This window comes from Monodelphis domestica, chromosome 7 (assembly GCF_027887165.1).
Source record: "Monodelphis domestica isolate mMonDom1 chromosome 7, mMonDom1.pri, whole genome shotgun sequence".
Classification (NCBI taxonomy): Eukaryota; Metazoa; Chordata; class Mammalia; order Didelphimorphia; family Didelphidae; genus Monodelphis; species Monodelphis domestica.
This window is the reverse complement of record NC_077233.1, coordinates 252312482-252325766: the sequence shown is the minus strand read 5'-3', so window position 1 is coordinate 252325766 and position 13285 is coordinate 252312482. Positions and strand designations below refer to the sequence as shown.

At 36.2% G+C, this 13285-nt stretch overlaps 1 protein-coding gene across 24 annotated transcripts in view; it reads right to left on the bottom strand.

Moving 5' to 3' along the window:
* ELAVL2 (ELAV like RNA binding protein 2) overlaps positions 1-13285 on the bottom strand; it is a 203631-nt gene that overhangs the window by 32523 nt on the left and 157823 nt on the right. For 14 of the 24 annotated variants that reach the window (XM_056806651.1, XM_056806656.1, XM_007498079.3 and 11 more), the window contains one exon: positions 10478-13256. In XM_056806651.1, the coding sequence (XP_056662629.1) occupies positions 12926-13256 (331 nt within the window). In that variant the 3' untranslated portion in view covers positions 10478-12925. Of the gene's footprint in view, positions 1-3880; positions 3940-5035; positions 5087-10477; positions 13257-13285 lie in introns of those variants that run through there. The other 10 variants (XR_008913742.1, XR_008913743.1, XR_008913744.1 and 7 more) reach the window with 2 other exon arrangements.

The following is a 13285-nucleotide window of genomic DNA, read 5'->3' as shown; positions in this document are numbered from 1 at the left end:
CAATATCAAGTATTGACTCCAAGATGGAAGGTAAGGGTTTAAAAAAAAAAAGAATAAATAAATATTAACCAGAACATAGAACTCTCAATGAAGCATTTTTAAAAACCAAACAGAAGACTTTTTTTTTTAAAGATAAAAGAAGCCATGATGGACTTCTAAGGAAGAGAAAGAGACTAATAGATTAAGAATAAAATGCTAAAAATATTAAAGTGAAAAAAAAATCTGATAAAAGAGAAGCAAAGGCAACAATGCTAAAATATATTGATTCTATATAAGCCAAAGTGATTGACCTTGAAGACAGGGTATGGAGAGGCAACTTAGGGGACAAAAAGACTAAACAACATACCGATGAATAAATGAATTGAAAAGCATTTATTAAGCATTATACACACACAGACACACAAACATATATGCCAAGCACTGTTCTAAGTGTTAGGGATAAAAATGACAAAAAAATGAAAAAATTATCACTCTCAAAGAGCTTATATGTATATCGCAACACCTACCATAATGCAGTAAATTATAATACCAGAAAAATGCCCAGAATAGATAAAAACATCAAGGCGCTACTTGAGAGAATAGAGAGGATTTGCATGGAGCAGAAGAGAAATATGTACATAAAAACAGTAAGAACATATTTCAAACTCCAAGATAATATAGAAATTAAAGTTAAACATTTTAGTAACAAACAACAAAATCTGAAACAACCAAAAGGCTTCAAATGCAAAGGAAATGAAATTTGAAAGGCATGAGATTAGTCTTTAGATATGAAATGTAGCAGAAGGAAACAGAAACAGCCTATTTAAAAAGCAAAGGAACACACAAGAGCAACTTAAACATAGTCTTGCAAACCTGTGCCTAATCATTGACAAAAAGGATAGAGCCTCAACTAAGAAGGGAGAGAGAGAGAGAGGGAGAGAGGGAGGGAGAGAGAAAGAGAGAGAAGGAAAGGAAAGGAAAGGAAAGGAAAGGAAAGGAAAGGAAAGGAAAGGAAAGGAAAGGAAAGGAAAGGAAAGGAAAGGAAAGGAAAGGAAAGGAAAGGAAAGGAAAGGAAAGGAAAGGAAAGGAAAGGAAAGGAAAGGAAAGGAAAGGAAGGAAGGAAGGAAGGAAGGAAGGAAGGAAGGAAGGAAGAAAGAAAGAAAGAAAGAAAGAAAGAAAGAAAGAAAGAAAGAAAGAAAGAAAGAAAGAAAGAAAGAAAGAAAGAAAGAAAGAAAGAAAGAAAGAAAGAAAATTACCCAAAGAATATGAGCAGAATGTTAGCATGCTAACCAACCCTCTAAAGAGCAGAAACACAAGTCAAACCAACATGCATTTATTAGTAAGGGCCAAGTATGTGCCAGCAACTATGCTAAATTTTGTAGGAAGCATGAGGGGACAAGTAAAAAGATCATTATGAAAGAGAAAAGAACAAAAGGGGAAATGGATATAAGCAACCGAAATAGAAGTAAAAACATCATGAACTAAAACCAGGAGGACCTTCTTCACCAGTGAATACATGAATGGAATAAATGAATGAAGTATTTAGGTGCTTACTACGAGCAAAATGTTGGAGCAATAAGGTGGTGCAGTGGAAGGAGTGCTGGGTCTGGACTCAGGAACTAATCTTCCTGGGTTCAAAACCGGCCGTAGATACTTATTAGCTATGTGACCCTGAGGAAGTCACCTATTTCCTCATTTATAAAATGGGCTGAAGAACGAAACGGCAAACCACTCCAGTACATCTGCCAAGGAAAACCCACATGGGGTTATGTGAAGAGTTGGACATGACAAACAACAATGGGCAAAGTACTAGGGATACAAAAAAATTTTAAAACACAAAGTTCTTGGCACTATCAAATGGTTCAATATCAGAAATACATCTCTCTCAATAAAATTATATTTTAAAAACATGCACTGTTATGTGCTTGGCTATTATATCCTAAGGACTCTCTGGCTTGCAGCTGAAACCTGTATAAGTCATCTGCAGCTCAGGAAGAAAGGGAGTAGCAGGTGGAAGGGAACAGACGTAAATGATGTATTATTATTGTCTACGTGTATTACAAATAATGTCTCTGATGTGCTAAGTGTGGCTGAACTGCATTTTTTTCCCTTTTTCATTAGAAGAGACAGCTCTCTGAAAGAGAGAGGAAAGAGAAAGATACATTAGAAAATCCAGGTGATAAAATGAAAAAAAAATTAATAGAAAATTATTTAACTTTTAAAATGCTGAGAACCCAAGAGTCCATTTTATAGAAATAACTCTACCAGGGCAACTAACATGTTCACTGCAAGTTATAGTCTTCAAACTGTGCACAAGATAGAAGTTTCTGCGCCAGAAGGCAGGACTTCAATACCCCACAAACAGACACACAGACCAAAGAACAAGTGCAAAGGATGCCAGGAACCAGGAGGATGGTCCAAGGGCTCTCCTTGGTATCCTCACAATGGCAGGAAAAAGGGGAAAAGACTTTGAGGACATTGGGGGAAACTCCTGGGTGAACTAATAGAATAGGAAGACACAAGAGGTGCACAGAATTGGCATACTGAAGGAAACTATTCAAAATCCATGACACCCCAGAGCAAGACAAGAACCTGAGTGTGTGCGAGAGACTCTACTACAGGCACTGAGAACTCTAAGGCAAGAATGGACCATCCCTGCTTTCAAGAAGTGTACATGTGAATGGGGAAAATGCAAATAGCTTTCTATTTATAGCATCTATCACAAATTCAACAGCTGACTTAATTCAACAATATTCCCAGCAAGTCAAAAGAGGAAGTGACAAATTTAAGAAAAATAATGAATTTTTTTTTATGAGTCAACAGTGTAAGAGCCTGGGGATGAGTCACATGGAGGCTGAGGCAAAAGGAAAACAGCAAGGACTGGTGCAGGTTATTTCAAGCCCAGGTCAGACTCATCCACTCAGGATTCAAATGGGCTATGGAGTACCTCAGCCACAATGGTCAAGATGTCATGCTGACGCATCAGATCAAATGTACAATGCAATCAAGATCAAATAGCAGAGGCTAGTATGGAGTCATCCAAAGAATCGTCCATGAAAACATATCCAAATAGAAATTCTAAATGTGCACAAGGCCTCTGGTAATCTCTGCTGGAGCTTATAGTATCTAACAGCTGCAACTGTGACTGTTCTAGCTAATTGCTCCCAGCAACAAAAATAAACAATCGCTACAGGATGAAAACTGTAACTTGCCAAATATTAATGGAATTTGCAGTCAGCCATCTCAAGCCTTGGATAATTTAAATATATATGGGTGTGTGTGTGTATGGCAAAAAGATCTCAAAGGATAGGATTTTTTTCCCTTCCTTTCTTTTTTTTGGGGGGGTGGGGAAGTGGGCAGGCAGTGGTGGTAACTTGAGGATATCAAGCAATAAAAGGGCTGCTTTAAAAAAAAAAGAAAAAGAAAGAAACCCTGAAATCCAAAACTTTCACATAGAAAGTGAAATGTATCTTGAGAGTAGAAGGATTTAAATCATCTGAGGAATTTTAACTTGTGTACAACTTTTAACATATGGAGAAGAGAGTCACACTGATTGGTGCTATTTTTAAAGTGCAGTTCAACCATAAAAATAGACATTTACTCATAAGGAAGCTTGAATAGAGAACGAGTCCAATCTGTGTGTCATTGTTAAGAAAGGGGGAAAATGGGGCTGTGGCTCCTTCTAGACAGCCATTTACGGCCTGCCTGTGATGTCACAGGAGGATCCAGGTGCACGATAATGAGCGTCTTTCAGTTTCATCAATCTTTTGCAAAGTGCTCTCTACCATCAGACACTTTTCTGAGTACATGCACATAAGGAGATACTATTTACTGAGACCCTCGAAGAATATCACTGCAATCAGAGACCCTATGAAGCAAGGAGGAAGGAGAAATTACTTACCTATAATTTGGATCATCATAGTCTCCTCTTCCCCCATTCAGTGGCAGAATGCCGTTAACCTTACGGTGTAGCATGGGACAGAACAAAGAAAAGATGAGAGGAGAGCTGGCAATTAGTGACGGTGACCCTCCCCCAGGGAGACAAGAAAAATTGTTACCACTTGAAAATTCACCTATTCAATGAGAAAAAGGAAAATGAACTACTTTCCTTCCAACTTCCCTTCCCCACCATCTACCCCAAAACTTCTGATTTACAGACATAAAAAAAACATTCATTTCAGGACCACAGGGAAATAGTTATAGGATATTCTCTTTTTACAGAGGAGGAAATTGAGGCCAGAAGAGGTTAAGAAGTTTGCCTGAAGTCAGTGTCAGTTAAGTAGGTTTTCTGACTGTAAATCCACCACATTTACTTGTCTTTTATCATTTGGATGAAAACTGACACATTTGGACTTCACCTTGACCCATTTATTACTATTAGTTTAGTGACACATTGCACACATTACAGAAAATTTAAGTGTTTCTCTTTTGGGGTACTTGTATGATAAAGCAAAAATAAAATGAACATTCCGAGGATAAAATAAGAGTTCATGAAATCTTGAACTGGCTGAAATTTACTAGGGAGGTCTCTGGAGTCAATTTTTTTAGTTGTTATAAAAAAGTCTATGTTTTGCCAAGAAACTCAGTGAAAAGTCTAACTGAACTGTTTTGGCTACATCTGGATAATAACAGTAATTTAGGCCAAAAAGTCTTTTCTCTGTTTTTCAATGGCAATATCTTACTATTATACACAACACTGAAGAGGGAATTTTCTCTGGATTTTTTTTAGTGCTTGCCACTTTTTTGTGTGTATGTAGGCTTCCCTAGAATTAGCATACAAAAATAAGTGGCATTTTAATAATATCAAAAACAGAAACAGGCATGGCAATTGTAAAAGTTATGATTCACAAAGTTTAATGAGATAAAATGTATTAAATGTCAATTCACAAAATTTAATAAATTAGTCTATTTTCATCTCTTAAAAGTTCATCATTTTGGGACTCTGCAAATTAAGTAAAAATGAGCTTTTAGTTTTTCCTATCCCTTATCCTGAGATATGTCCTTCAACTCTTGAGGCTAGGTAATAGCCATGATAAATACAAGACGATGAACTTACCTGTAATGAGCCTTTGATGACTTATGCATCTATCAAGTTTCAGAACTCTGACTGTAACAAAAAACCAAAGGGCAGGTTTAGGAACACGAGCACCTCTTATTTTAGTATTTCAGTATTGGTGTAGCAGGGGAGAAAAAAGCACTCTGGTGCAATGTTGTTGCACCTCAGTTTCCCATAACTATAAAATTAGGGGAGAGGTTTGGACAAGATACTCTTAAAGGTCTTGTCCATGCTCCAAATTTCTATAAATCCATAAGAATGATAGTCAAATAAACATTTATTTTTGGAAATATTAATGGGAAAAATGAAGTCAAAGCTATTGCTTCATTTGACATTTCTAAGCCAAAGCTTTCTAAAAGAAGGACTTTATTGCACTTCATTGTATCTTCCAGATGGACTTGACCAAAGTTGACTTTCCATTATGTCCTTGATGCGAATGGGGAGGGGAGTGCTTTCCATTTGAATTACTACTACATACAAAAATAATGAAAACTTGATTTAGGAAGAAAAAGCACATTTGCACTTAGAACCAATATATGGCAAAATAGTCCTTGAGAATCATCCACAGCCAATTAAAGTATGAATTTAATAGTGAGGCAGGATATTTTCTGGAAAAGCGCCCTGGATATAGAGTCAGAAGTTTGGGAGTCAAAAGGCCTTAGTGACTTGGGATAAGTCATTAAACCAGAGTTTCAGTTTTCTCATCTATACAATGAGGAAACCATAATGAAGGAAGAAGCAGGTTGGAACTGGGTAGTTTTCTCAAGTCCACAAAGTTCCCCAGAGGGGCTGATGACTTCAGAAATAGGTATGGCATCTTGCAGGAATTTATCTTCGTAGTAGAAACTATAGAAACCCTGGACCATTTTTACTAGAATTGTAGATGAGCACAGACCACTTTTCACCAACAGCCCATGAAATAATTATGACCACTGTGGTCTATTTTCCAATGAAATTCTGGCTGATTTTTTTTTCTTTTTCTCCCTGTTGCATAATTCTTCATTGGAAGGTAAAGAATGGCTATTTTTCTAGATTCCAAAAATATAAAATAAAAATCTATGGGGTATGGGGAGAAGAGGGGGTGCATAATTTTAGGAAAACCTTAGTCTATGGTGTTGGAAATGAATAGGAAACATTTAGGTTTTACAGTTTCCCCACAGCTTCTGTGTGAGTTAAGCTTGAAAAGTCTGGATAAGAAAATAACAAAAATGAATATCTAATAATGTAGTGTACTTATATGCTAAGGTACGAGGAACTATATAAATGCTAAATAGGAAAACCTTATCGTTATGATTTTAAATCACTTGGTCTGAAAGAAGTGAAGGCACTGAGAGCACTATGTGATTGGGCTGGGGAAGAATGCTAATACAATGCTCATTCTCCAGAAACATCTCTTGTATTAAGCAGAAAGGTTGTGTTTTCTTTACCCTCAGCATATTATAAGCCCATGGTAACTTTTGATTTAGGATATAATCTTCACTGTGAAAATGTAGCAGCAAGGGGAAGAACAATAACACAAATTTAACTCTAAGTCATAAATTCCCTTTAACGTGTTTTTTTAAATATGCTATTAGTTTCAGTTTATCTAGAATTAAAATAATCCGAAGGCCCAAATAGGATTCTTCTTTGTATTTATATACCTCTTTCTCCGACCCCTCCCAAAATATTACAAGGAAGTTACTAGATGGTTTCGTTTTAAAAATCACTCTTAGGGTGTGGCATAATTGTATAAATTCATTTTGATCTTTTATGTCTGACATCTAAAGTTCTCTCTTATGAAAATATATTTAGAATCGTACCTGTGAAGCACGAGATCTTAAAATTCCTGAGTAAATAAAGGATTAAACTACTTAATATAGCTTTAGAATTAAGTGTACTTTATTATGACTTTGAAATTTGATGGTGTACGTGCATGGCGGACAGAGGGTCCAGCCTTGGAGTCGGGAAGATCCAGGTTCACACTGGAACTCCCATCCACTGTGTGACGAGTCACTTTGTGAAGTGATCAGTGATTAGGAACGTGGGCACGTCTCCGGGCCCGTTTCTTTACCCATAAAGCGAAGGCGTTGAGCTCCTCTGTGAAGTCTGTCTCTGATTAGTCACAGACGATCCTCTGATCCACCATATTGGTAAAGGAAGTTTCTGCACACACAGTTCCTTCAACAGACCAATAACTGATTTTATACAGGATACACTGTGAGCTGCGCCAAGAGTGTGTGGTGTGGTTTAGAGAGGGCAGCTGCAGGCAGGCAGTGTGACCCCCAGGCAGGTCTTCGAGGCCACAAAAATGGCCAAGGAGGCCAAATGCATTACATTGAACAGTTAACGAGCCTATCAGTTAGGTCATCTGCAGGAATTATGGGAGACTGTGGACAGGAAGTCCCTAGGAAGGTGTGAGTGTGATTTGTTTTGGAGTACCCACATCTGTGAAGTTTGTCCATGTGCGTCTGTAATGTGTGTATATTCTAGACACACGTGATTACAGACACAAAATAAAAATTTCTAAGTACTAAAGCATGAGAGCGTCTGTTAGACCCCATGTTAAAATCCAGCTTTCAGACACTTACTGGCTGTGTACCCATGGGAAAGTCACTGAACCACTGTTTGCCTCAGTTTCCCCACCTGTAAAATGTGAATAACAACACCTACCTTGCATGGTTATAGTGAGAACCAGATGAGAAGATTATAAAGCACTTCATAGCATATATAAATGTTAGCTATCATTATGGTTTGAATGCAGTGTCCCAAAAGTCTTATTGCTGTTTAAGTTGTTGTTTTTGTGTTTTTTTTAAATCATTAAAAGGGGACAGCAGAGTGGCTCCGTGGATGGAGAGTCAGGCCCAGAGACAGGATGACCTGGGTTCAACTCTGGCCTCAGACACTTCCCAGCGGTGTGACTCTGGGCGAGTGACAACCCCTATTGCCTTGCCCTTACCTCCATTCTGCTTTGAAAGCACTACATAGTAGTGATTCTAAGGCAGAAGGTCAGGGTTGATTTTTTTCATCATTAAAGATTCTAAGTGGAACCACATTTATAGGACACCTCCTATCACGTATCTCCTATCGTGTGTCTATACCAAAACATTCACCCACAACTTACTCTTAACCAGATTAGCTCAGCTAATCTATTTCCAAATCAAACATTCTGAATAATTGTTGCTGTTTACTGGTTTGCAGTAGTGTCCAACTCTTCATGACCCTCATTGGGGTTTTCTGGCAAAGATACTGGAGTGCTTTGTCATTTCCTTCTCCGTTTCTGATTATCCAAAATTAATACGGCTGTATTGAATGTTGTAGCTGATGCCACTATGGTGACCAGATTAGAAGAGCTACTTGATAAAATAATTCTTAAGCTTGTCCCATGTTGACACTAATAACTCTTGACACTGATGTCAGGCTAGAGAGCAAGGAGGGTACCAGGAAAATCTCACAGGTTTCTCAGTGGATTACTGAAAGTTATTTGAATCTACACTTTAAGTCGGGAAAGAAAAATAATTTTGAAGATATCAGAGCTAATGGCCTGTATGTTCACCTCTTTGTTGTTGTCTTGATGCACACAACTGAACCAAAACCAGGGACTTCTATTTCCCAAAAACTATGACACCATTCCTGATTTTTGCGAATGGGTATTCAGACATGGTTGACTTCTAAATATTACGAAGATATATCTACAATAACAATTAATTTTTCAAATTTAAAGTATCCTAGTTCTCTTTGGGGGGTGATTCTGGAATTCCTTAGTGTACTCCCACCATGTTCCTACTCTGTCTGTGGGCAAAGAATAGCATTGCTGACACTTGTAAGAAGGGTATGAATAACTGTTAGCTGTACGAAATGCACATGGCTAAATTCTAGCCATAAAATCCATAGTTAAGCCCTTAACATTTCAATCATCCATATTTTCTACTCTTTGGCAATTCTAGCTGTTCCTGTTTGCCATATATTTAAGAAGTCAAAACTTTTAGAAAGACAAAAGAAAAACAAAGGAGGTAAATGACTGTCCTAATTGAACAATCTAAGGCGTGTCTAAGGAATCCTTTTACAGACAGAGTCTATTAAAAATCTGGGCAAACTTCAGAATGTTAAGCTATTTGTATGTTAAAACTTATTTCAAAGGCTTATTTTTGGGGGGAAGAAACTAAATTGGAAAAAAAATTTTAACACCCATTTTGTTATTCAAACAATTATAAGAAAATTCTAGTCACTTTACTTAGACATGGAAAATAAATTTCTAATGATTACCTTAAAAATCTAGGTTGACTACTAGATAAGAGGGAAATTTACTAAGGTAACAAGTTTATACCCTATTTTGAAAAAAAAAAACCTGCTAATTTATTGGGAAATGGGCTGTCTTTAAACACATTATTGTGATAGGAGGAAGGAATTCTGTGGTTCTCTCAAATTCTTTATTGAGTGATACATATCACACTATCTGATTAAATAATCCATCAACATATTGATTAGTTATGAGGACAGGAAAGTAAAAAGGAGGCTAATAACACTAGAAATTTTTATTATTATATTCAAGTCATAAAAGCAGAAGAATTAAATGCTGGATAATTAGCTCCATGTAGGAAGAGAGATAATCATATCACTCAGTTAGCATCTTTGACTACTGCCAAGAGAGGCTTTATGTCCACTGATATGAAAACAGTTTACTGAGGAGAATGCTACAAAATTAAATCTTTTAGTACATGCATAAGATATAACCCTTAATTATCAAACCATATTTTCTCAGTACTAAAGGGAAAATGTACCCCAAAAGAGACAATCAAGATAGGCGTCTTTAATAGAAATGGTGATTATGCAACAAAAATTCAAACTAGATTTTAAATGCTAAAATCACAATTTGCATCCATGTGCAAAATATGCCTGGTCCTTTGAATAAGGGGAGGGAGCAGTCCAGGTTCTTCTAAGATGAGCTCTGAATTTAGAAAAGTTGTTAACCGTTCCAAACTAAGCCTCTTTGGTTAAGAGTAGCATTAATAAGAAAAGAAAGTATCAACCCTACTTAAGGAGATCAATTAAAGCTCAACTTTTCAAGTCTATCGTTTGGCTTTTTCCACCTCACCTAAATCAAACAACATATAGTCATTCCCCTTTTAGACAATAAAATGAATTCTTCTAAAAAATGACACATTAATAAGTGAAGTCATCTGATTTTTTAAAATGAGCTCATAGTTGAAATATGGTATTATGTTTCTACAGGTGGTTTCATTAGGTAACGATGGTTTGTGCTGTTATAAAATTCTCCACTTGGTAATATTTAGGGAATGATGAGCCAGAGGGTCAAATCTGATTGTCTTTTCCATGTTGAAATTCAATTCGCTTGCCTTGGAGCCATTTGGTAAGCTCACATTTAATGACGCTGCTTAGGGGCCACTTCAGCAAACGCCCTCACCCCCACCAGTTGTGTATAAAGACCTGCTCACCACACTGTTCTTTCCCTTCAACTTTGTTTATTGATGTACTGAACATGAAAAAGTACAAAGGATTCAAACACAAAAGAAAACATGTACAGCCTCTTAAATACTCAACAGAATATATTTTCTATTCCAACAGATGTGAATTAAGTCATACTGTACAACTTCAAATAAATACCAGCCTTACATTTTATTAAGTGCTCTGATAAACACTGTAAAGTGAAGCACAATTTACATGCCTTCTCATCAATGCCTTGGTTTGCTACAATAGAATAGGAAAGAAGCATGTAGCTACTGTTTTCCCATATGGGAAATCTTATTTTTTTTTAAAGTATATACATGTGTTTTTTTTTTAAGTTTTTTTTTCTTTTAATGCAGAAGGTTAACTTTGATCATCTAAATGCACCTAAGGATATGAGAGTGCTAAGCCAATTGATTTCTGAATAGCATTGAGTGGGTCAGCATGAAAACCCGCTTATTCACTTTAGCACGCGCTTCACAGTATATGTACTGTACTATACTGAAAATTTTATAACTACAATTTAAATAATAAAAAAGAAAAACTCAAAGCAACTGCAATGATAATGTACAACTATGTTATGCATAGCACATTGCTTGTTCTAAGGGGAAGCATATGAGCATCTCAGTTTATACAAAAAGCAGGACGTAACTATAGAGTTGTCAGTGCATCCTGGAGAAGGCATTATGCCCTCAGCTTTTTTGAAAATTTATTATAAGCTAGATGCTAATCAGAAAATATTTCGTATTTTTAAAATTTCTTCCATACATGGTAAAGACTTATTTTATTATTTCCCCAAATAGTGGTTTAAGCATCATACAAAGTTAAATTTCAATAGCATACAGGTATTTATGATTTTTGTATGAAAAATGTAAGGAAATTTGTTCAAAACCTATGGTTATACTCATTTTTTTTTTACCACAAACATATTTATAAACAAAAATGTAGCATCACCATAAACAGCTGAAGCTAGACTATCTACAGACAAAATCGGCAACAAATCTGATGCACTGTAAATTCAAGTCCCCAGGACAACAGAAATGAATAAGCAAGACCTCAAGTAACCATGTTAATGCCATTTACAAAGGAAAAAAAATAAAACGGATACAAAAACATTCAAAACCTGAACATCACTTGGCATGTAAGGAAGAAAAAAAACAAAACAACAAATTAGCTGAAAGGTTCATAAACACAAGGTCTTATTTACATTACACAAAGCTCAGGTGTTAGCCTTGAACATAACTTTCAAAACACCTTCAAATATCTCCAACCCAGATCACTTCTGATGATTTGCTGCAGTACAAATCATGTGCAACGTCCTTCTTTTTTTTTCTTAAGACAAAACAATTCTTCAAACAATACTGCAAGTACATCACTAAACACCATGAGCTCTATCTGAAGGGAATTCTTTAGGAAGAACAGATTTTTCCCCCATCTCTTGGTAATTTAAATTTCTTGCCTGCTCTTATATATTCTTTTTTGTAAATTTTTATTTGTTTCAAAATCACAAATCAACGTGAGCCACCTATCACAGAGTAACCAGGATGATCGGACGCTCCACTGATGATTACAAAAATGAAACCGACAGTGTTTCCCATTGATTCTACTTCTTTAATACAAAGATCTCCAAAGTATTTTCCTACATCATAAATCTTTCTAAATTTTCCAACCACTGCAAATTTCCTGGTAAGTTTTAAAAGCTCACTAGGTGTCATATGAAGAGATTTCTCAAAGTATTCAAGTCAAAATATTTGTTCCAGGACCAGTAAAAAGTTTCTCCAAATTTTCTTTTTTATAAAAATAGATGCTTTTTTTAAACCCACATCAAAGAGGCTCTTATCTCTTTGGCAAGGTACTGCTTTACGAAAAGTTCTCCAGTATTCTTACAATAAGCGTTTATAATGTAGCCCCCCCTTCCCCAACCCAAATCATAATTACAAAATAAATACTGTTTTAAACTTTATAAATAAAATGTAAACTTCAAAATACTTTTTTTTCTTGAACATACATAACAGCAATGCATTAAATGTAAACCAAACACAAAGTGAACTGGGAAAAGAACTGAAAGGAACACAACCAACTTAAAGGTTACTACACAAAGCCTCAATATTTACTCACATGTTCAAGGCAGTTATGTAAAAGAAAAGAAACTTCTTCCCTTAGCTGAAACACTTTAAAAGGTCCACCTTCTTCAAAGAAGGCAATAGAATGCAATGTGACAGGTAAAAACCCTGTACCTCTTGTCCATATTCAAACATAAAGTTATTAAGAAGTTTTAATTCAAATACTAGCAATAAAAAACTCACATATTTCTTAGGATGCTAAGTAGTCATTTTATCCCCATCTCAACACTGACTTACAAAGACATTTACTAATGTATAAAGTTTCTCTTAACTTGCCTTTGTGGTATAGTTTTCATATATAAACGGACTGAGGACAATAAACTCATTAGGCTTTGTGCGTTTTGTTTGTTTTAAAGGACACCTGCAATACTCTGTCTCCCAGGCGGTATCCATTCAGGCTAGCTATTGCCATGGCGGCCTCATCATAGTTTGTCATAGTCACAAATCCAAAACCTTTGCATTTATTGGTGTTAAAGTCACGGATGACCTTCACGTTGGTGACAGCTCCAAAGGGACCAAACATTTGCCACAGGATACTCTCATCTGCGTCCGGTGCCAAGTTGTACACAAAAATACACCACCCTGTTCCTGCATGCCCTGGGATATTAATTCCAGCCAAACTGGTCATTCCATCAATGGTCATTGGAGAAAACCTACTAAACGAATCAGGAAACAAAAGCAAGAA